The 25018-nt window shown below is 40.9% G+C and overlaps 1 protein-coding gene across 20 annotated transcripts in view; it reads left to right on the top strand.

The window, feature by feature from the left end:
• ESRRG (estrogen related receptor gamma) overlaps positions 1 to 25018 on the top strand; it is a 665923-nt gene that overhangs the window by 48719 nt on the left and 592186 nt on the right. For 4 of the 20 annotated variants that reach the window (XM_028488306.2, XM_028488314.2, XM_028488313.2 and 1 more), the window contains exons 1-2: positions 9549 to 9786; positions 15068 to 15664. The exons of 6 other annotated variants lie outside the window; for them this stretch is intronic. In XM_028488306.2, coding sequence (XP_028344107.1) covers positions 15651 to 15664 — 14 coding nt within the window. In that variant the 5' untranslated portion in view covers positions 9549 to 9786; positions 15068 to 15650. Of the gene's footprint in view, positions 1 to 9548; positions 9787 to 10941; positions 11060 to 14025; positions 15665 to 17590; positions 17796 to 25018 lie in introns of those variants that run through there. 10 more of the 20 variants (XM_055084016.1, XM_028488323.2, XM_028488311.2 and 7 more) reach the window with 6 other exon arrangements.

The raw sequence follows: 25018 nt of genomic DNA, 5'->3' as shown, positions 1-25018 counted from the left end.
TAGACCCCCCCCCCCACCCCGCACGCTTGGTGATGGGAGATTCTCAGAGAGAGAAAGACACAGAGGGCAAAGCTCTCTCCTCCCATTCTCTTCCCTTCTGGCAACCTTTTCCTAGCTGCACCCCTCCCCCATTCAGAATCTTAATGAACAATTCTGGAAAAGTCCGGAAGGGCCTGGAGAAACCCCTCGCATGCCTCACTGCTGTGGAATGATTATGTCTGTGTTTATTTCTTGTGCTTGCTTGGGTTATGTTGTGAATTGCCACATGGGTTGGCTTAAGCTAGGGAGGCTTGTTTGCTGTGTGTTGGTATTGTAGTACCAGGACCAGTGGCCACACAAAAAGACACAGGCAGACACAGAAAGCACAGGATTTTTCTACTCTAAACCAGAGGGCAGTGTTGAAAATAACACCTTCTTCTCTCTCGATTAAGAAAAAAAGAAGAAGAAGAAAAGAAAAAAGAGAGGAAAGAAAGAAATTCTCAGCATGTGAGTTAAGTGCAGCTGTTAGGTCCACATATGAATTCCTACTCTTTTCAAAACACTCCTGCTTAATACTTTAAGTCAAGAGCAAGAGACCTGGGGATGTTTTGAAGTGTTGCAAGCAGCTGGATGACTTGGTTTAGTTTGGAAGAGAGACTCTCCTTTGTTTCTCACGCTGCCCAAAGACCAAATAGGGGAGTGTGTTTGGAAAATGCCCAAATTCAGAAGCAGCAGGCAACAGAAAAGAGGAAGAAATGTCCTCCCAGGGAAGGCAGGGGATGGGATTGGGGAGTTGGGGAGAGGTGTCAGGGTTTTTTTTTTTTTTTTTTCCCTGTCCAGTAGATTTGATGTTATCAAAATGAGTTAACCAACCTGAGAAAACAGTTTTCTGTCCTTGTGGGCAAGAGAGGGAAATTTGAACAGTTCTCAGATCTGAGCTGAGGAAGGTACTTGAAAACATGGATGGAGATGAAGTCACATGATACGGTTTCTTTTCCTTCAAATACCAAAAAAGTTGAGTATATCATGAAACAGGCCTATGTGATCTTTCAGATATAGATTTGTCTGTCTAGCATGGCTTTGTTGTTTTTGTTTTTTTGGTTTTTTTTTTTTTTTTTTTTTTTGCGTTACGCGGGCCTCTCACTGTTGTGGCCTCTCCCGTTGCGGAGCACAGGCTCCGGACGCGCAGGCTCAGCGGCCATGGCTCACGGGCCCAGCCGCTCCGCGGCATGTGGGATCTTCCCGGACCGGGGCACGAACCCGCGTCCCCTGCATCGTCAGGCGGACTCCCAACCACTGCGCCACCAGGGGAGCCCGGCTTTGTTGTTTTTACTAAAACAATTCTCATAACTCTTTCAACTCATGTTATAGAGAATTAGAAGTGTGTATATTGAGAATGGTATCATATAATGCGTAGAACTATCCGTTGACTGGGGAGATGAATGTAGATAAAAGATCATTTCTTTTCTTTAATAAATCAAAATAGCATTTAAATCTTCGTGCATGATGTATACGGAAACCTGCTGGTCTTTTTAAAGGGGAGATTGCCAAGGGAGCAAAGAGACCTTCTGATGGGTGGTGCTTTAACAACAGAGAGCAGATCAATCCATTTGGTTTCCATGTCTGTGCCACTCAATTTATTCTGTACAATTTTTCCAGAAATTAAAAGGTTACCAAGAGAGTTCCACGTTCCCATCTCCAACTGAGCGCCACTTATTACTGCAGCAGGATTTCAATATTAAGTGATCTGGAAGATATTTCATCTTTCATTCTGAGTTCTGAATTTGAATCAGCATGAGAATGGCAGGGCAGCAAGATGAGGTATAACTAACCTCGTTGGCAGGCAGCGGGAAGGGCTGGGAGGGAAAGTGTTGCTGAGAAGACTATGTGGGGCTGTTCTCAGCAACCTTGTTTACAGGGACATTTCAGATGCAGCTAGAATTTTCACAAGAGCCTGCCGGAGGTAACGGGCTTATGTTTGAAATTGATCCTAAGTGTCTCTTTTTTTTCTCCTTCACGGACCTGCTATGCACCTTAGCTGAACACTCAAGGCAAAACTTTCCTTAGGCCCCAATGACATTTGCTAATATAGACAAATCCCTGGATTACTGTGTCACAGGAAAGGAGGTTATTTATGAGGTTCTCCTTTGTTTGCAGATGTGTCCATGCAAGTAGCTTTAGCCCTGTTTTATTTGTTTATTTTTCAACGTGGGGCATGCTCGACTGTGTTCAATGCAAAACAAATCACATCCGAGGAAGTTAAAGTATGCCTTGCAGGTTGATCTATAAATTGGTTTCAATTAGACACTGGAGATCTCATTATCCCAGTGAGGGAAATTTATGACATAAAGGAGGAATTTTGTATTTGTTTCAAAATTGTTGGAAAACTGGGGGAACAGAAGGATTTTGAGGGAAATGCCAAAAACCACGTTAATGAAGAAAAACAATGTTGAGATACTTTTGAATAATAGATAGGATATGTGATGGTCAACCACAAGATAACATTTTTACACAGTGTCTTTATGGCTTTAAATTGGCTGCATTGTCAACTAAGCCTACTCCTCTATTAAGCCATTATACTTTTCAATTATTTAACATTTCTGGCCAACCTATCTTCTGTGGTCTTTTTCTGTACACATCAGAAATGATGTGTACAGTAGTAATGGCTGGCTGCTAGTGCAGGGACTTTGCAGTGGAGAAAGGTTTAATTTTAACTTCTTGGGACAAATACTACAGAGAATGCACAGAGGAAAAAGAAAAGTTATGGAAACAGACGGAGCCCTATGCGACGGAGAGAGCTACAGCCTCGAAACGTATCTAATACAATTTGAGTTAGTCTCACTAAGAAACCTTGACAGTATCTGCCTTCTAGGTACTGTGCATTTGGAAACACTATATCTCCATTTAAATGCAGATCTGTTTTCTCCAGGGAGCAGTTGGTGAATCCTTCCATTGAACCACTGGTATGAGGAAACCAACTGCAAATTTTTCCGTGAACAACAGAATCTGTCGTTTCGAAGAAACGAAGACTGAGTTTCGTAATACTGCGATTTTTTGAAATTCACTGAAAATATCTCTATAAAGTCAAAATAACGCACCTCTTGTGCCAACAAAGAAATGTTCTCTTGTCACTTTGTTGTCACTTTTTTAAACGCTGTGAAATCATTCTGCTTTGCAATTTAGTTTTAAGGTTAGCATTGCCATTCCAGTAGAGTAAGTGGGCCTTAGGAATCAGGGGAGGGAATCACATAGGCGTTCTATGCGCTCCTTAGGTTTTCAGGCTAGCAGATGGGGGCAGGGTGCTGTAGGAAGGTTGAAGGATCTTTTTCTGGAACCATCTTCTTTTGATTATTTTGAACCTAATTTGTAAGAGTATTTTGTATTGCAATCAGTGGTAGTGGTGGCCAGAACGGAGAGCCGGATCCTGTGAGGGCTTCTTTGGAGAGATGATTGCAGAAAGTAATTCAGTCTTTTGAAATAGAATGTAGACACACAACCTAATGATTTTGGATCTTCAGATTCCGGTAACCGGGAATATCTTTGCAAATCATTAAATAAAAATTCCCTAAGTAGACATTGTGATGATGCTAAGACCCTGTGTGTCTTTATCGCATAGCTAGGACAGTTTTCTTTTCCTCGGCAATTAGATGCCATTCATTTACTCAACCCTGAATGATTTCTGATTGCGAAGGCCCACGCCTCCCTTAGCTGACGTGCTGCGTCATATTGGGTGTAAATCCTGCCTCCCATTCCCCCTCTGATATGTAGACCATGTGCAGATTTTATATTGTATTTATTTTATAATGTTTTATAATGTATTTATACCATTATGCTCGATAATTCCTGTGGTTGTGAAGAAGAATCATTGACAGTTTTAAATCAGGCCTCTGTTTATACTTCTATTACGAAAGATGCTTTGTTCATGGAAACAAAGGAATGATCATAGTTACGGCAAAAGAGAGTTAAATGTGTTTAGAATTCTGTGATGAAATGCAAGACCCTGGAGAATCAAAGCTATTTTATTTACTTAGGGACACTTATAGCTCTTTCAGGTGACCCGTCTGCTAAAATAAATAACCTGGATAGGACCCTTTAAAGGATGCTAATTAATGAATGCGCTTGTTTTATTTTCCTTACACAAATGAATTTTTGTTTTTAACTTGGCAAATATGCATATCTGACACAGTGATCTTTTACTGTTTGGAAGATTCAAATTCAGAATGCTAACTTCATAGGAAGCACAGCAAAACTTGTGTACTCCTAGTCTGATACATATGTGGTAGGATAAACAGTGTTTCCAGATATCTGTGTTGCCAGAGTGACCCATTTAAATTTGATCTCACTCTAAGATTTAGATTAATAAGGCTGATTTTATGACCAATATCATATTCACAAATACTTGTTTTCCTTAGCACAATTATAGATCGTGAGGTAAATTTCCATATATGTTAAATACTAACAACAGAGATAACTAACATTTGTATAGTGTGTTACAGTTTATAACCATACATTATCTATAAGCTGTTCTTTGGAAGAATATCTATTGCATTTTCTTACTCAAGAAGGCAATCAGTTTTCTTACTCAAGAAGGCAATCAGGTAAACATAATATGAAAATAGATTCTTTTATCAGAGTTTTCTTTCTCTTTCCTTTCCTTTCTCTCTTCCTCTTTCCCTCCTCTTCCTTTTTTCCTTTCTTAATGGAGAAAAACCTAATGATGCTTTTTTTTTTTTTAAGTGGGGCATGTATAATTGCTTATCACACATTTCTATTGAAAAAGGAGGTGTAACAAGCAATCCAACAGGATTTTTAGAATCTGTCTTCTGCCTACCAGTGTTCTTGAGGAAAATGTAAGGTTTCTGAAATCATTTCATGCCCTGTATGTTTTCAAACATAAATCAGGAAAATTGTTAGCGAGTTATAGCTCTTCTTAGAGACTGTAGCTATAGTGCTCTAGTAAACACAGGCTATATATTTTTCCAAGTTATTATGTGTGGAGAGAAATCCAAAGTTGGCTATTTAGATGAACAGTTTAATTCAGTTATTAGAAATTCATATTCTATTTAGGATGAACATTTATTTTCCAAAGGTTGAAACAATAGGACATAATACTGGAGGACACTTTGAATCCATCAGAGTTAGAAATTTGTGTTTTTTAGCTAATGTGTACATTACTGAACATCGATCTTTAACTCAGGGACAGTCAAAATGGTCCTGAGCAGAGTTTATACTATGATCTGGTTGCCCTCTTCATCCGAGAACCGTGACCCTTTGTTTCTTTATTTCTGAAAGGAAGGGATATGACTTGATGGTCTCCAGTGATTCTGAATTAAGTGATTGATTAATAATGAATAAACCAATTAATCATACTCCTGTTTATTTCTATTCTATAAGCTAATTATTTATATAAGTATGGCCTTATGCCATGACTGGAGATATTAGTGTGTAGCGTAGTAAATAAGCTCTGGTTCAGGGGTTTGAAATGAAAGCCTCATGAAATTTAGCCACTCAAGTTTACACTGAAATTTTTCATTTATAGACTAATTATTAGATATATACTTTTTTTTTCACAGCAAATAATCTTAAATGCAGATGACTTTTCTAGGCTAAACCATAAAAGCTTATGTTACTTACTGAAGTGAATTATTGTATATCGTTGAGAAAAAAATGTGAAAAACAGTTCTGTTATGAAACAAGTGATAAACGTAACAGAACAGCAATAAAACTGATGATAGTTTATCATTTATCTAGATTCTGGAGGGTTGATGTTTAAGAGAATACACATATAAATGGAAGTTAAAAAGATAGATGGAAACTATTGCAGAGTATCTGAAAGGGATTTTTAAAAAAATATTTTATGCAAGGGATTTTTAGAAACTTCCAGGATTTTTAGAGACTGGTTGCAAACTATTTCTTTCCCTGGGCATAGTGTAACATTAGCAGTACTCCTAAGTTCCTCACCTGTAATAAGATTTGTTTTTTGAAAAGTGGGAGAGTGAGAAAAGATGGAGAGAAAAAATTATACTCTGAAGTGATTGGCCAAGATGTGAGAGAAGAAAAGATGGAAGGTGGTTGAAGGTAGAAAAGAGGCATATGGGGGTATGTGTGGGGTGTGTGTGTGTGTGTGTGTGTGTGTGTGTGTGTGTGTGTGTATGAATGAGAGAGAGAGAGAGAGAGAGAGAGAGAGAGATGGATGGCTTGGTCTGCATTTAACTGATCAGTAGGATGAGAAACCAAAAGGAAAAAGAGGGAAGCTAAGGCATGCGTATTCTTCCTGAAGAGAAAGTACAGTATGTGAGTTATGTGGAAAAACATTGGAATTAGAGTTTGAGCATCCATTTTGAAATTTTTGCTAGGCCACTCATTGCCTGTTTTGATCTTGTGAAATTGAGTTCTCTGAATTTGTCTTATCAGTAAACATGTAAATAAGAAAAGCACCTGCTTCCAAGATGGTTGTGAGAGTTGAGTGAGACTCATGTGTATAAAAGTGCTTGGAAGTTCTACCTAGTTTTAGGTGGTGAGGAAAAGTCATTGGGTCAAGCAGTTCTCCATGCTGAGCAGGTGTGACAAAGGCTTAGGCCAATTCGTTTAGCTCCAGAGTGGTCTTTGGTAGGCATGTTTCTTGTCCATTGTGGTCCAAGAACTGTGGTGGGTTCTTTACATATTATTTTATTTAGGGAGGAAGCAGGAAATAGTATGCAGCTGGCCGGTTGAATAGAGCAAGCCTGATCATTCTAATGTATGCTATGCCAGTGCACAGGAACATATTTACTTGCTTTACAGTTGGCACAGCTTGTCTAATACACAAGTGAATGACTTTGGAAACAAAAACAATGTATCCAATAATTGTTTTCTTTGTCTCAAACATTGCCTGTCATTCTCACTTTTGCCATGACATTGATATTCATCTAAACTTCCTGGATTTTTGTTAAGGCTGAAGGAATCATGGTTTGGCAGTAAATACTAATTAATAATAATATAAATTCCATTTAAAAAACGATTTCCAGGATATAACAGAACTAATGAATGCAATACATCAGCTGAACTCCAAATTCTAAATTCTATACAAATCTCTCAAGAATATTTTTATTTTTATGTACAGTTCACTGATAAATGTTTAGCCAATTCTTCCATCAGAAATGGCCTACATTTCAAAGCCTGAAGTGAAGCAGTAGATGGAGAAGTATTCAAGAAATTTGGGCTGTTTGTTTAGACAATATATCTTTAAAAAGCAGATTCAAAAATCTGCTTGGATTTTACCTGAGGTTGGTCCTGTGCTCTGCTCTAATTCACAAGATAATGATCAACAGAATTCTATACTTTGTGATCTGTCAAACCTAGAAACTGAAGTGAACCTAGAAATCAAGAGATGTCTTGGGATCAAGTTTGAATCTAAAAGTAAATATTCAATGGCTCTTACCAAAATTCATTCATCCTCAATATATAGAATATATGCTAACCAAATGGGGAAAACAATATTTGGGTGATTTAGTTAGGAGTCAGTGTTAAAACTTTGAGATGTGTGTAATTATTTGAAAGTAACTGAAAACATAGCATGAACACTGGAAGGCCACAAATAACCTCCAAACCACTCGTTGTTGAGAAGCTGTAACTTCTTATGAGATTGATCATAGGGAGTAAAATGGACCCAGCTTGAGTTTCTTTTACACTTAGGAAAATTTATTAAACACATAATGTGTTTAGCATCAGGTTAGGTCTGTTAGAGAATACAAAGTAATTTTAAGATATAGTTCCTCTCTTTAAGGGAATTACACTATCTTTAGGGGAATATAATAATACACATTAAACTATTAAGATAACAGTACAATATAGAATGGTGCAGAACATGAATGCTATGTGACAGAGTCATATGTATTGCGACAGAATCAGAGCTTGGGTTGAGGTTCAGGCTATCATTTACTGGCTATGTGACTCTCACCTCTTTAAGCCATAGTTTTACCATTTACAAATTGGGCATAGTTTCATGTGTCTCCTAGGATTGTCACGAGAATCAAATGAGACCAAGTATTTGAAAGTGTTTTTGTGCTTTATGATAGAGACTACACAAATTCCAGGAGGGAAGGAGGAAGGACACTGGTAGCATTGCACTTGAGAGTTAGGGGCCGTGTCTCAGCTGACCTTGTACCCCCGAGTCTGGCACTGAGCCTGGTTCTGAGAGGGGGCTCAGTAAATGTTGGCAAATGCATGCATGTCAGGCACTGGGGACAGCCCTTGACCTACGTTATTCTTTAAATCTTCCCAATAATCTTGTATGGTAGATATATATTGTCTCCATTTCACAGATGAGGAAATAGAAGTTCAGAGATTTTAAGCAACTCCAATCTCATGTAGGTAGAAAGTAGTAGGGTCAGGTTAGGAAGCTATCATTACACTACAGGGTCGGAAATGATCATTACACCTGAACCATAGTGTGGGCAAAATGAAAAGCAAAGGCCTTGGATAATTTACCAGTTGCCCAGGCAGCTCATGGGCCAACTTTCAGAGAAGGAGGAGAACACTTCGCTGTGCTGCCTGACACATTTAACGTGGCCTTTCGTTGAACTGTCAGTCCTGATTTCTACCCGTTGAAGTAAGATGCACAATCGTGAGAAAATACCGTATAATATACCATTACCTAGACTTGACGTTGGGACAGAAGAGAGAGGAGGGGCAGTGAGGCACACACAGATGCTGAAGTGGTTAACCAGTGACTTGGGTTAAGTTTTCTCCAGCAACCCGCACCAAGCCCCCGAACCCCCTCCATCTCGTACACTTTCTTAACTTTCCCTCTCAGAGTTGGCGAGGTCTGGAATTTCCATTCTCCTCCAGGGTAAGGTGGTAAAGAAGGTGATGCCACCACCAAAGAGCATCTTTGTGTTCTGCCTGGCTTGTCTGCTCCTAACATCGCGCCAGCCTTATTCTATTAGTGGGTTCTACTGTAGTGAAATTTTACAGTTGTGCCTAGTTTAGAATCAACAGTAATAAGATGGCCCCCAACCAAACAGGAATTTGGAAACTCCAGCCTCTGAATTTGGAAAGCAGAATAGAGAACTAGGTACCCCTGTCCCCAGTCCTATGTTATTTTTTCCTCTGTTTATTTGTGAGCAATGTCCAGGGAGCCTGAAATACTCAACACAGGATTAGTAGTAACCCACTGTGGATCTGAAGGTTTGTATAAGAAATTGAGGGGAATGCATTTTAAAAACTGGGATTCATTTTTAACAGTTCTGTGAAAATACAGTACATAGGAGGTCAGGACAGCAGAGATTAGGGACTATATTTAAGGTAAGTCCGGGGAATACCTTGCACTGTTAGCAGAGTCCAGCCAGTAACAGGGTTTAGTTTCCCAGGAACTGCGCTAACATCGACGAGATGAAACCTGGGGTGGGGTGGGAGGGGCCATGCCGTCCACGCTCCTCCCTGATCTGTGGTAAGTCTGCTGGGTTGAACTGTGTGAAGTTGTCAAAGGTGGCTCTGCTCTCCAGCCCTTGGCACGAGCTCCGCTGAAATGTGATGCCATTGGGTTTCAGTAAAGGTTCCTTTCTGCAGGGCTGCAAACACAGATCAGCTGCTACTGTGTATACACCACCAGGGAGCAGATCAACGAGCACATTTAAAGCAGCCTTTTTAACCCCGAGACTTTCCAAGACCTCCTCTCCACGCAGGAACTTTCCTTCTCTGTTGTCAGATTGAGCACCGTGCTCTTGTCATCAGATCCGAGCTAGGCTCCCTGCTGCACAGTAGAGAGGCTTCCTTAAGACATTTGTCCTTGAAACTGCACCAAACTCTTGGAAGAACCCAGAACGTGTAAGTATGTATGATTTAGGCAGTAAGAGGACAGGGCAGAGCTGCAGTCAACCATTATATGATATCCGATGAGCAGGGCAAGAGGGATTTTTCCGACGTTTTGTTACATTCATTTTCAATTCGTTCTGAGAAAACAAATCAATTCTAGCTTCTGATACAGTGACTTTGCAGTAGATGGGGTTGTATGTAATATGTTAGCTTTAACTATTTGCTGTGCTCATTTAGCATGGAGATGTGACTTGTGGGATGGTGATTGTGGGCATTGAACTATAAAACTTCTAAATTTTGATTAGGAATGATAATTGCTGGGCATGTCCATCTTGAGAAACAAGTTTGCTTTGGGGAATGTTTTTAAAAGAATTAACCACCTAAATTCATGGACAGTAGAATGAATTTGGACCGTTCTTGCTCTCAATAAAACATATTAGTTTGCAGTTTTAATTTACTCATAAAGAGCCTTCCGCTGAGGTTTTGTCTTAATTGAATCCTACCCAGTGCTGTCTGTGTGATGTTTTACTGGCTTGTGTGTATCTGTTTAAGTTACTTTGCTAGATTGCAGTCTGGTTAAACCTGTGTTTAGGCACTCTCTCGATCCTAAGAACAACCAGTGAAAGAAATGCTCACAGAATTTGGGAGGGGGGGTGGGTTTGTTTTAAAGGGTGGTCGTATTACCCTTGAAAGCTGTTTAGCTGCACAACGTGAATGGCTGTCAGATGGAGACCACAGACTGAATACTCTGAGGCTCTAAGTCAAATGTCAGCTTGTCCACTTTCATAACTCCAACCAATAAAAGCTCATGCCCCCTTGCTATCAATTTTTAATATGTACCAATACTTAGGTTTATAAGATTAATTTCTCTCAGATTAGGCTGATTGATAGCTGGACTGTGGTTTCTTAAGAGCTGGTTCCCTGAAACCCACAGCAGAGCTGCATTCCATTTAACTAGTGGATGTAAAAACGGGTAACCATGGATTCAGCCACCACTCACTGCCAGTGCAATGACTTGTTGTAAACAATACAAATGAGCCAGGAGAGCAGAGGCAACCAGACATGAAATGATTTTAATAGAAATTACGGTAAAAGGTCATGTGATGTGGTATCAGCTTCTGTTCAGTTTTAAAGGGAAAGTCTGTCTTTTCTCCCCCACCTCGCCTATTCCCAACCCACCCAAGTAGATGTCTCCACAGACTTGGCAGCTCCCATGCTCTGTTTCCGTGGAGAAGGGTGGCCAGTGTAATTCTGGGCAAAGTGTGGTGACTGGTGGATTTTCACGGTAAGTACCTTCCTTTTTAGAAACCAAAAGGACATCTGTGTCTTCCTGGGCTTCCTTCATGGAAGGTCATGCTAACTGTGTTCTAGGAGTCCTCAAGCTTTGATGTAAGAGGAATAGGTCATTTTGTTCCTTAGCTTTTACAGGATACAACTGTCTTTTCTCTGCCTTCTGAAGCCTCTGGTTTATTTCGTAACCTCGGTGTTTCTGAAAACTCTTATTGGCTTTAGAAGCAACTCCTGCAATATGGTAATGAGCACATGCAGATACTGGGAGAAGTGCTGTGTCTAACCTCTAGGTTTGCATCCACGCAGACCTTTGCTGAGTTCTACAAGGACGAGCTTTGACAATACGATTTGCATTTCTCTGGTAGAAATGGTTTCCGTGCGTGAAAATGATTGGAGTGTTCATAAACGTGCCTTCAACCAAGAAACATTAGCACACTGTACCTGTGTCAAGTGCTACCCTCATGGTTTGCTTGGTACTGATCCCAGCTGTGCTTAGTCAAAGGAAATGAAAGAAGAAACTAGTTTTCAGAGTCTGGGAGAAAAAGGGGCGCTTAGAAGCCGGATTTGGAGGGTGATCCTAGTCGGTACCTAGTGAGCACGAGTGAAGGGGCTCAGAGTCACTGTCGCAGACAACCCCAGGCACCTTGAGCAAAGGTCTGTCTCTGTATGTGTTGTGTCTCAAGGTGAAACAGACCTGAACTGGTCTCTTGAGCCATACCACCTTCTGCGCACAGATGGTAGAAATCATCGTATCATCTTGGAACAAAAGATCATGCTGTGTTTATATTTTACCTCCTTTTACTATACAGGTACTTCTGAATAGATGCGTGATTATACACATATAGATGTCATACTGAATAAAAGAATATGGGGTGTTTACTTTTCTATTAATACCTTCACTACGATAGACCCCATCGGCACATGAAAAAAGCATGGGGGTTGTAATTTAGAAGCTCAGTAAGATATCAGAGCATCAGCCATCTCTATATATACTCAGGAGTTTTATCTAGTGTTCTCTTTGTTTATACCTGTGAGTGTTAACATAGTACTTATATTTAAGCTTTTTTTTTTTTTTTAAAATGAGTTTTTAAAGATGTTGGAGTGCCTCATCGCATGCTTAGACTGAAGAATTCTTCAGAATGTTGTAGTTGTCTGTGGTCGCATGGTTTGTTAGCTATTCTAATATTAGCTTTGCTTATCAAAAAGAAACAAAAGAAGAAACTGTAGTCATTCATGTTGGGGGGCAGGGAGGAGCAATTTGAAGCTGACAGGGGAACACCAAGTCCAGGTGAGGTTTTGGGTAAAGGATAATAAAATACATTATTTTTACTTTTCCCAGCCTTGATTCTCCACATTGAGGAACAGGAATAAAGTATCAGCTACAAGGTGGTTAGAAGCACAAACAGTGGAGTCAGACATGGGTTAGAGTCTTTGCTCTGGACCTCGTTATGCTTAAGATTTGGAGCAAAGTGCCCATCTCTCTGAGCTGCCACCTTGTCATCTGTAGATTGAGGAGGGTAATGCACACCCACGGGCGGGTGAGAGGGTTAACTGAGCTAATGCATGGAAAGTATTACTATTTCCCACCATGTCTGGCATACAGTAAGTGCTTCATAAGCTGTTCCTAGTTTCATTATTATTTTTGATCGAGGAAACATTTGGTGAATTAGAATCCTGCTCTAAATGCTGGGTCAGAAACAGACAATATTCACGTCATGGGCTGGTCCTGTTCTAGTGACGGTTGTACATGCAGTAACTGGCCATCACTTGGGAGATGGTGATTTAGTTTGTAGCCTCGTATAGTGTTTTTATATAACATTTGCTAAAAGCCCAAAGTAGTATCTTTTTGCCATGTATTTTTTCATTTTCATGCAAGTTATGCAGGAAAACCAATTAATTTTTTTTATATTTATGATTTCTGGTAACTATGGCTATTGCGGCAACATGCACATTTTATCTATGATCCTGTTGCTAGAGTTGAGAGCAGAAAAACACCTAGAGGTATAAGATATTCATCATTACATCACTCCTAAAAGCTTAAAACTAGTGGTGACTAGTTCTCAATGATAATCATATCTACTAAAGAGCAGTAATAATTAACAGGCTAGCTAATTAGACGCTACCAAAGAGACATTTCTTTTTTAAAAAAATTTATTGAAGTATAGTTATTTACCATGTTGTGTTAATTTCTGCGTATAGCAAAGGGATTCAGTTACAATATACATATTCTTTTCCATTACAGTTTATCATATTCTTTCCATTATGGTTTTTTCATATTCTTTTCCATTACGGTTTATCTTGAGAGGATTGTCTACATGTTTACTGTGTCCTTTGACCTTCCTGAAATCTAAGGTTCTGATTCTCTCCTTCCTTTCTCTCTCCCTTCCCTCCCTCCTTCCTTCCTTCTCTCCTGCCCTCCTTTTATCTCATGTATATTCTCTCAACTCTGTAGCATTTACTTTTTCTTTGTGAATCAGAAGGGTTCAGGGAACAGAAAAAGAGGGAGAGGAGACCCACAGTCTTTTTATGTTAGTCCTGGTTTTATAAATGGAAACTTTAAGAAGAGTGAGAAAAATCTGTTTTTCTTTCTCCCGCTATTGAACTGGAGAAGCACATCTGAAGTGACCTGCAGACTCCAGGGAAGCCTCGTTCGGTAGCTATTTGTTGATTCATTGATTAAACGGCATGGAGGGAAGGGGCATGGGGTATGGAGATCCCCTTAGTAGTGAGAGCTTTGAAACCCCAGGCTGCAATGTGCAGTAGGTTGGTTTCTCTGTGACCTTCCAACAACTAATCTCCTTTAAGATCAGAATCAAAGCAGTTAAGGGATTTTTGTCAGATGGGTTTTGCCTACAGTTGGGGTTTTGGCAGTTGCGTGTCGAAGGCAATACACTCTTCACAGGGATATGAATTTTTTTTTTTTTTCCAGAAAGGAATGAAGACAAGGTGCCAGCAGGAATCTCTAGAGAGGGACTCTTGTTTATCCACGGTAGCGTTCAGGCCGGGACAGCTGCAAGGTGGATGACTTTCTCACACTTCCCAGCCAACTTTCTCTTTAACCACCCTCGTCTGATGGTCTGGTCAACAAGTGCACTCATGCAGCGGGCCCCTCTCTGTAATCTTCTCTTCAAAGGGCAGAGAGAAAGCCTGCGATTAGAATCCGATATCATATGAGTGAGGATGGGTGTCTGGTATCTATTTTGGGGAGATCAGAGAGCGTAGCATCAGAGCTGGAAACTGTTCATTTTAAATGGATGAATGGGGACTTCCCTGGCTGTCCAGTGGTTAGGGCTCCACGCTTCCACTGCCAAGGGGTGCGGGTTCGATCCCTGATTGGGGAACTAAGATCCCACATGTTGCATGGGGTGCGACCAAAAAAAAAAAAAAAAAAAAAAATTAGGTGGATGAATGACTTGTCCAAAGTCACACAACTTACGAGTTGTACAACCAGGGCTAGAACTTGGGGTGTCTGACTCCCAGGATGGCAGTCTTTTGAGGGCTCCTGCCTTTCAGTGAATAGACTACATACAAAAGAGACAGTTTATATCACATTGGGAAAAAAATATCCGGTTTAGGAAATAGTAAGACTATCTTAAAGAGATGGCTCAAAAGAGTCATATAGGTCTCGTTCTAACCCTGAAGCCATAATTTAGAAGCTCTGTGAGCCTTGGGAAAAACACCAAGCCATCTGAGCTGTGGTTTTCCTCACTGTAAAATTGAGATCAAAATAATTAATCAATGGTGATAACTAAGCAATAAAAATAATGCTTATAGTTTAGGTTTGTTGTGTGGATTATATAAGATTACATGTGGAAAGTACCTAAGCTTATGCTCGACACAAGGTAGATATCAGTAAGTATTATTGTCATTCTTTTTTTTTCTTCAAGGTTGGTGGTGGAGTCTTCGTGTAGGGTAGAATTATGAGGAAAGGCTTTTAAGAAGGCATCTGGAATAGAGTAGCTCAGTGGTTTTCAACCTTTTTCTTCTGCTTTAACACACACAGAAAAATGTACGTGAAGAATTACTGCATGCCTGGCATAGGGTGATCAATAAATAATAACACGATGATGGTGGTGATCGTGGTGGTGTGATGACAGAGGTGCTGATGCTGATCAGTGAGGTGTGCCTACCACAGATGAGCCCAGGACTGTGCACGAGTCCCCAGAGCTTTAGTGTGGATCGCACTGCTTTCTTCCCCACACTAGAGAGGAAGTCAGAATGTTGGTGAGCAAGAGTTGTGCCATTATAAGTGCATCTACACTCATTTAAATTAAAAAGAAAATCATCAGACTTTAGTACTTTGTTACTGGTAACAAATTCCTGGCAACACACCAGGTGGCCTAGAAGATGCCACCTTCCCTGGAGAAACATGATTTTGAAAGGTGCTTTACATCCCAGACCTGGAACTATTGAATACATGGCTTTGAATTCTGGATCAACCACTCACGAGCTGTGATGACCTACGGAAGTAACTGAACCACTCTTAATCTCTATTCCCTCATCTTTAATTGGAGTCATAGTGGTACCCACCTCATACTGTTGTTGTGAGGATTAAACGAGTTAACACGTGAAAGGTACTAAGAAAAATGTCTGGCACACGGTAAGTGTTAGCAATGTTTTTAAGGTAAATTTATTTATTTTTGGCTGTGTTGGGTCTTCGTTGCTGCGCGTGGGCTTTCTCTAGTTGCGGCGAGCGGGGGCTGCTCTTCGTTGCGGTGCACGGGCTTCTCGTTGCGGTGGCTTCTCTTGTTGCAGAGCACGGGCTCTAGGCGCACGGGCTTCAGTAGTTGTGGCGCATGGGCTTCAGTAGTTGTGGCTCGCGGGCTCTCTAGAGCGTAGCCTCAGTAGTTGTGGTGCACGGGCTTAGTTGCTCCGCGGCATGTGGGATCTTCCTGGACCTCGGCTCGAACCCGTGTCCCCTGCCTTGGCAGGTGGATTCTTAACCACTGCACCGCCAGAGAAGCCCTAGTGTTGGCAATTTTTAGAAGTTTTTGTCTCCAAGCTGTCTGATGGGGCAGCGTCCTACCTTGAGAATTTTTCCCTCTGAAAATTGTCATTATTAATGTTAACCATGGTATCATTAATACATAAAACTGTGTTTTAGTTTTCACACAGTAAAAGCTGCCTTTATCGTGTACTTAGCCGTTGAAAAAGGCATTATGTCATGTGTTTTAAATGGTATCTTAATTGATTTAATTCTCCCATTATTCTTATGAAATAGATAGTGTTACCTCCATCTTACAAATGAGAAAATAGAGCCTATAAGAGGTAATAGAACTTGCCCAGCTAGTGAGTGACAGAGAAAAGCCTCCAGTTTAAAATCTTCTTTACGTATCTTCCCTACACTGCTCACTAAGTTGGAAACAGTTTGCAGAGGTGGTGGGAAAGGTGTATTTTCTGGAATGAAAGAGACGCAAGAATCATGAAATGGCTTTCTTCTAGGACATTCAGAAGACTCAAAGTAGAAACAGGGAAGATGATCACAGTAAAAAGCAATTTAATTTATTTACTCGATAATCAGAAAAATCTGGAAATATACTTTGATTCTTAAGGACAGGAAGAGATAAGAGACAGGTGGAAAAGGATAATGAATAATGAGGAGGAGAAGGAGGAGGAAGAAAAGGAGGAAGAGGAGAGTGAAAGAGAGAGACAGACACACACAGTGGCATAAGTACATGCCTGTCATTTAACATTCAAGCAGTCATGGAGGTAGATGGTCTGGAATCCTCCTCCTCATTTTAGACCTTCTTTTGTCCAAAACAGCACAACCAGAAATAATGGATTTGGAATTTACACTATGGTATTTTGCCTTTAAACCCAGTGCACTTTTCTGCTACATTTTGCTGCCTTTTGAGACATACAGATTCATACAATGATATAGACTCATAAAGAGAGAGAAGTATAGGTACATTGACATGGAGACAAATAATATTAGAACTGTCTTTTGGCTTTTATAGATATTAACTTGGAGATTTTCTAAAGTCCTCTTGTGGTTCTGCAACTATAGACATAAGTTGGATTAATCTATATGCAGAACACCAGGAGTTTAAAAGTGTTATTAGATATTTAATGCTTTTTATTTAAAATTAGTTTTTACTTCTCTTATTGAATGGATTTTCAAGAAAAAAACACTTGTGAGCTATGTCAGTCACCTTTTATTCCCAGTTTTACAGATGAAGAAAATGAGTTATGCAGAAGTTAAATTATTTCCCTAAGACCATAGTAGTTGATAACAGATATGAAAGTCATTCTCTGGTTTTTGACCCTCCAGAAAAAGACTTTTCTCTTTCCTGTGATGATCTCTTCTAATTGGTATGGTTATCGCTTAATCAACTTCTAAGAACTTGGGGACACATGGATGGAAAAGTCACACCCGTGTACATAATGAGGGCCTTTCTTGGAAACGGAAAGAGAGGTTGACCCTTTCATGCAGGTTTTGCTCTTGCCTTCAAGTCTGGAATACCATCAACTGGTCTTTAAGGAACGATGTACGGGCCATAGTTCACAACGTTCTTTTCTTCCCTAGAATCCAGGCTGGGCACTGGAGAGAATCCTGTGCCTTTTTGCACTTTAGCGTCCCGGGGTCCACCAGATGCTATGGTGTCTTCCCCAGACAGTTGCCTGATGCTCCCATGATATGTCCGACTGGCACTCTGTTTGTAAAGCAGATGGAGTTCCCTTCCAAGAGGTACTTCCTGCTCTGCATGTTTGTTTTGAAGATTTGGGTTTTGGTAAGTACAGGGGACCAGGAAAAAAGGGAGGTACTAGACTGTTGTGTGAGAAATGAGAGGCAGTCCAAGACAGAGTGAAAAGAGGGAAAAGGGAAATCTTTGTAATTTCCAAGGTTAAGGCCAAGGTCAGACCACCTTCTAAATCAGTTTGAGCAGAATCTCTAAAGTTAGGCCACTGGGCAAAAACCCCAGGGTCCTTCTTGGGGAAAAAAATGGTTACTGCCCAATTACCCTTTTTCGGTGTTTAAATGATGGAGGCGGAGAGGAAGGATTATAAGGGGTAAAAGGGGTGGCTTTTGACCTTTTGCCTTAGAAGGTCATAGAACCATCTGACCAGCTTTGAGAAAAGCTGCTTGAGAATAACTGTGCTTGTTGATAAACAATTGTGTTCTTACCGTGTCCACTGAAATAACATACAGAATGACTCCCTCTAGATTTAAGTATTTCTTCTAATAATACATGATATTTGTGTAGTGAAAGTTTATGATGTCACAAATTATCATTTCCCTTTTATAGCTGAGTTAACTTAGCAAGATTAAGTGGCTTCTTCAGATTAACACAGCTTGTTAAAAAGAGAGCGGAAGACTCAAAATTGAGTCTTCTGACATCTAGATCTGGATCGCTCCTACCTCTTAGAGGATCCAGCCTTGGAAGAGGGTTGATGTGGGGTAGCCCTGACGACATTAGCGGGAAGGACATTAGGAAGAGGAAAAATCAGTCCTGAAAATATTAGAAGAAACAACTTGTGATGTCTTTTTTAAAAAATTTTGGTGGGTGTGGTACCTATGGCTTCAGGATGGTGCAAAGATTCTGATTTTGTCCTCAAAAGAAGATGAAGTCCAGGGGGCGGGAAAAGGGAAGTCACCCTGGGTGGCTCATAAAGGATGCAGGTGACTTCTCCCCCCATCCCCCAGTCCCCAGACTTTCCTATCTTAGGTCAGGTAGTAGAGTGGAAATAGACTCTCTGCTTCTCAGAAGATGGAACTGAGGCATCTCTAAGCAGAAGAGAAATGACCTTGTACACGCGGACTTAGTTCCTGTTCATTTGTTGTCCCATCCACTTTACCATGTCATAGGACCATAATCCCTGTCAGTGATATCGCCTTCAATGTGAAGGGACAACTAAATGAGATCCAGGATGTGGGTGGACGGTGCAACATTCCTTCATCAGAGCAATTAATAGCCGGAGGATAAAACTGCATTGGCCTGATACTTTGTTACAATATGCGTGGCATTTTTTTTTTTTCCTTTGGAATGAAACCTTGTAAGTCATGTGTATATTAGAAGGTGAAAAGAAAAGTGTGTCCTCTCTCATACGAGCTCTATTTTACTGACATCAGGTAAATAAGATGCTAACCCAGTTCTGGATAATAGGGTGAATTTCTTGGTTTGGCTTAATTCTAAGACTATGACAGGGAAGTTATGTATTTTGTAATGGCTCTGAAATCTTCAAGTTGATCTGGCATTAGTCAGCATTTGACCATAGATTCCTGGTAGGAAGTCCATTCAAGCTATTGCTAATGCTTCAGAAGTACTGTATGTTACCAGCAGAGTGAAGACACTGGTGTCCTATAGATGCCAACAACTTTTTTTTTTTTTTTTTTTTTTTTTGTGGTATGCGGGCCTCCCTCTGCTGCGGCCTCTCCCGTTGCAGAGCACAGGCTCCGGACGCGCAGGCTCAGCGGCCATGGCTCACGGGCCCAGCCGCTCTGCGGCATGTGGGATCCTCCCAGACCGGGGCGCGAACCCGGTTCCCCTGCGTCGGCAGGCGGACGCGCAACCACTGCGCCACCAGGGAAGCCCCATAGATGCCAACTTTTTGCCTTCAAATCATCTTTAACGAGAAGCAGCTACCAGCTAATCTTTCAGCATTACTTTTAGAAGGTCACTAAAGTGACCTATCACCATATGGACAACAAATATTTTCAGCTGAAGGATGCATGCTTAAAATCAAAATGTTGTTTGTACCCTAGAGGTTTGCTCTCTATTTCTCTCCATTGGATTATTTAATAATCAATTTAATTTTGGTAAAGCTTCACTTTCATACTCCCAGAAATTAGAAGAAAATATTGCTTCCATTCATTTGCTATGTTACACAGACATAGTACATGGCAAAGGTAAAAGATAAAAGATCAATTCTTATGGATCTCAGAGTTTCAAGCTTTTAAGGCTGTGTTATAGAAACTTTGTAATTATTGTGGGTAATCTTGCAGAAAATTAAATGTTGAGTTTGCATATGTGAAGAAGTTTGGACTGTTTTGCTCACCATAGCTTGTTAGTGCTAAGCATCTCACTGTCCCCGTCAGGCTTTGGGTTTCACTTCACTGCTAGTAAAATGCTATTTGTAGCATGAGTGAAATCCCTGGCAGGGGCACATCATCTTACGTTTGAGGCATATTTTAGAGAACTTGCGTCTGTAGTTTACTTGTCTGTTTCTAAATGGCTCTAGACCAGCAGTGCTCAGCTAGGGGCAGTTTTGCCCCCAAAGGACAATGTTTGAAGACATTTTTGATTATTACAACTGGGAAGAGGGTGCTATGGGCATGGAGTGAGTAGACACCAGGGATGCTGCTAAACATTATTCAGTGCACAGGGCAGCTCCCTACACAACAAGGAATTATCCAACCTCAAATGTCAACAGTGTTGAGATTGAGAAGACTTGCTCTTCCAAAATTTGAAAGGTAGGGAGAAAGTGGGTCGCTTCAAAATTTCAGATTTTTTTTAAATGGACGATTTCACGATTAGAATTTTCCCCATGGGATGTAGAATAAAGATGAAAAATACAAACAAGTCATATGTTTGCTTTAAAAATATTTGGAATGTAATATATGCATTGTGGCTATTGAACTACATATGACAGCCACCATCCTGACAATATCAATAGCTATGACTCATACAGAGCTTGCTGTGTACCAGGTACTGTCCACAGCATCTTCCCATATACTGATTCTCAGTGCAGCTCTACCAAGGAGGTATCATGACTGTACCCTTCAGGACTCAGACACACCCATGCTCTAGTGTGTAGGAATAAGGTGAGCTCCTGGAAGGAATTGTAAGGAACAGAGCAGTGGTAGCACCGACAACAATATGTTTGGGAAGAAGAAGGCTTTATTGTTCTAAATGCCCCTGGTTGCCCAAGCTTTTGTTCTATGGGGCTATTATTGCCAGAGTGCTTCTCTCAGAAGCTAGGATTGTCATCGTAAAGCAGGTTTACATTTGCTTCTAGAGGGAGAAAACGAAAATGGTTTTTATAACTCTCTGCTTGCCAGTTCTGCACCCGGTTCCATGACTGTCTGTCTTTTCCTCTCCAGTAACCATTCTCAGTGGAGCTGGTCTTCCGGTTGTGTGTAACTGACAGAGAGTGAGTATCCCTTGCAGCTCTGCCTTGTAAATTATGAAGTGGCCACTCATACTTGTGGCCGTATGAGCTTCTCTGGCTTTCTCTGTCTTATCTCCAGAGTTTGTAGTGGGGATATGAACTCTCCCTTTAAAATTTCATCATCGGGGTGGGTTTGATCCACTTAAAACCTCATGTTTCAAAGAAAAATAGGTAAAATTTCTCTAGGCGAGCCTCATGGTAGATTCTCCAAGAACACGTTTAACCATGGAATTTTCCCTAGAAATGCCACCTCAAAAGTCATATTCCCAGTGGGGATTTCTGGGGGAATTGGGAAGTTAGCTAGATTTTCTGCTTTCACACCTTCTGAGGGTTCTGAGTCCAGGGAATTAAGTTTGTCCTAGCTACACATCTTACCTTTGCCAAACTGACCTATTGTATTAAACCTCAGTTGCCATGGAAAACCGGAAAGGAAAACATCACAAATAACTAGAAATATATCAGTATTCTGAGCAGTGGTATTTACGGGGCACTAATGGATATCCTAGGCTATTTATCTTTCTAGTAGCAGTTGAAACACCCCTGCCTTTTTCTTACTGTAAAAGGCCTTCCTGTTAAGCAGAGAGTCCCCAAGCCTGGTACTAGAGTTGGGGAAAAGTGGCATTCTAGTGCTTGATTTCTTCCTCATTGAAAACGCAAAATAGAACACAGTAGGGAGATATTCAAGTTTGGAGAGTCTACAGAGAGAGCAGCATAATCGGGGTGGGGTAGAAAGTTGGGTAGAAAGAGGCCCAGTTCTCATGGTCCTTATTATGCCTTTCTGTTTCAAAGGATAGTCGCCATTCATTTGTTCATAGTGGGCTTCTCTGTGCCTAAAGACTGAATCTTATGCGCAACTCATAGTTTATTTTGTTCAAGTTCCAATAAAATGTATAAGGAATGCCTGTGCTTTGGAGAACTTCGAAGACGATCCACATGGTAGCTTCAGTCTTTCTTCAAGCTCCTGGCCACTCGGCCTGTTTTCTGTGGAGGGAAGGCAGGTGAATTATGCCCAGATCAGAAAGGTCTGTAGGTCCTTTGAGACTTCTCCCCATGGTGGTCTGTGATCCATTAGGTAGGGATCATCTGGGTTCTGTGCCTGGCTTTGCCACTTACTTATTAGCTTGTGACCTTGAATCAAATTACCATTGCTCAGTTTCCATGACTGTAAAATGGATCAACTTTTATATATATAGAGAGAGAGAGGGAGAGAGAGAAAGAGAGAGAGAAATATTTTGTGAATAAAGCACAAAATATAATGGGTAAAGAGTTCGGTGGTGTCTGGGGTAATACTACTATCACTGGGGTTATAATGTACGTATTGCTGTACATACTTCTGGAGTCTTAAGAAACTGGACTCATTCATTACTTAGCTTTCTAAAAAAATCTGAGGTCTACAAAGTTAGACTCACCTCTGTACTCATTAAAATGCAGATTCCGTGCCTCTAGCCCCATGTTTTAAATAGGCATCTCTAGAGGGTGGGCTCCAGTAACTTGTATTTTTAGAAACACCTCATGGGATTCCGATACACTTCAGAGTTTGGGGAGCGCTGTGTTTGCCAGCATCCTTTCCCCCTCTGTGATATCCTTTCCCTTCCGCAGCAGTAGAGAGAAATCTAGAGAATTTTAACTCTTCTAGTTGAAGGTTCTTTTTTTTTTGATATTTCCATCACTTTATTATAAGCAAGGTCAGTGGAGGGTTATTGTCTTATTTGTCAGGTCAAGTTTACAGAAATTAAGTGATTGTTTTCCAAGGATGTACATCTCTAATGATCTTGGCTGAATCTTCAATCTTCTTTTGAATGCTTTTCCATTGAAAATGATACCATTCTTTCAGCTCCCCCATTTCTGAGGAATATAAAATCTTGTAACTTATCGTTACCAAAGGGGAAAGGTGCGGGGAGGGATAATTTAAGATTTTGGGATTAACACATACACAATGCTATGTATAAAATGAAGGTTCTTCTCACTTTGGAGGAGCCTGTCTTGGAGCGTGGTAACTCACTCCCCCAGTTTATAAGCAGTCCTTTTTATGGTTGGTCGTATGGTGGTTGGCTAACCTAGACGATGTGATAATGAGGGTGGACCAAGGGTCACAAGATTGTGAACATGTGTGAGGAGGTTGTAGGCTTAGCCTCTCAGGTGAGGGAAAGGTTAACGCATCAACGGTGCCAACACTTCAAAGCATGGAGCTGGTTTGCTGCGCTAACTTAATTATCTGTGCTATTGGTATCTTTGACGAACATATCTGTACGCCAGATCCCGTGACTTCGCGGGAGGAGAGAGCAGGAGATGTGGCTGTTCCGTTGCCAACTTCCTAAAATGCTTTTGAGGGTCAGCTGGGTTGCTTAGTCCTTTCTTGCTCTTGGATTAAATATAAAAATAACTATGTAAAGCATATCAACCCTCTTTTCCCTGTCTGCTGAAATGGCACTCTCCTCTCCTAGGCTTTTTCTAGAACCCATTAGAGAAGGAGGAAGAGAGGAAGGGTAACAACATGTCAGACCCCAGAGCCCCGCATCAGATATTCCTCCAGAATGGATCCCGCTGTTAGATCTCGGCTGAGGAAGGGAAGAGCAGGTTGCACAGGTGCCTGGCTGGTCCAGGGCTGATTAAGCAGCGGGGGCCTGTCCTGATTCTCACCACCCTTCTTTCCTTCTCTCTGTAACCATGTTAGTTTCATTGACATATCCGTCAGAAGCCCAGAAGGGAAAGAAACACAGCCCAAACCAGATGATGTTTTCATTTCTAAGCCATAAAAGTGTTGGATGTCAAGCAACATTTGAAACTGTAGACCAAAGGAAGGATTTGTCTCTACCTGGTTTTTGCTGCTGCAGACCAGCCTCAGCTCTGTTACCACAAAAACAGTAGGACTGGTTTGCAAACAGCTTTCCAAAGAGAAGGACTTCAATCTCTGACACTCCCCTTTGATGGTAGCTCTCGAGGACAGATTTTCTCTGCTAGGTGTTGCTTTCATTTTTTACCTCCTTACAAGGAGCATTTTGGGGTTTGTGTCCTGAGTGATGGAGTGATGGGCTTATTTTGGAGCAGCCGGATCTGTTGACCTTTCTGCCACGGGTGTGATCTGAAATGTAAAGAAAGCAGATGACTCAACCTTCTCACTGCCCTGAAATGAAATACGGTGCCCTGTGCTTTGCCACCAAAATGTGGCCTGCTGTTGAAAAGCTAGGATGTTTCCTAGGCAGAGACCAGGGCAGACATGTTCAGCTTTGCATTTTTTTTTTTTTTTTTTTTCACTCTTGTAAAAGTCTCTCACACAGGATGCCCCAGCTTTCAAAACATGGTCATTTTCATGACAAAAATGCTGGGGAGAGAGTGCCGGAGCATCATGCAAAACCAGCTGCGGCATCCCGAGTGGTGTTCCAAATATTAATGCAAATAGAATTAATTCACACTCCGGGGGTGTCTCCGGGATCCATTTTAAGTTGCCACTTAACTTGGGCTTGAGGTTTTCCCCCGTGACCACCCATGTTGAAAAATGTTTGCTAAACAAGGCAGTGCTGGGCTGTCCTCGATCTATAAATTCGCTCAAACTAATTCATTAACTAACCCTTGATTTTAACTAGAAGCGAGCAGAGGTTAAAAAGTAAATGGTTGTTTCATGTTCTTGTTTAGCAGTGAGGTTGTTACCAATGTCATACCTGGCATATCACTCTTATTTTATTTGGGGGAAAGAACAAAGATGACGTAGTTATCATTAGTGGGTTCTTTAATGACATGATTTCTTAGTTCATTAAGGATTAGGTTTCCAAATATATCTGATTTGTAGATTCATTGAAGAGAATGCTGATTCCTTGTATCTTGCATTCAATTTACTTTGGGGCTA

Source organism: Physeter macrocephalus, chromosome 4 (genome assembly GCF_002837175.3).
Source record: "Physeter macrocephalus isolate SW-GA chromosome 4, ASM283717v5, whole genome shotgun sequence".
Lineage (NCBI taxonomy): Eukaryota > Metazoa > Chordata > Mammalia > Artiodactyla > Physeteridae > Physeter > Physeter macrocephalus.
Note: the sequence above shows the minus strand (reverse complement) of the source record. Positions and strands in the feature narration are given on the sequence as shown.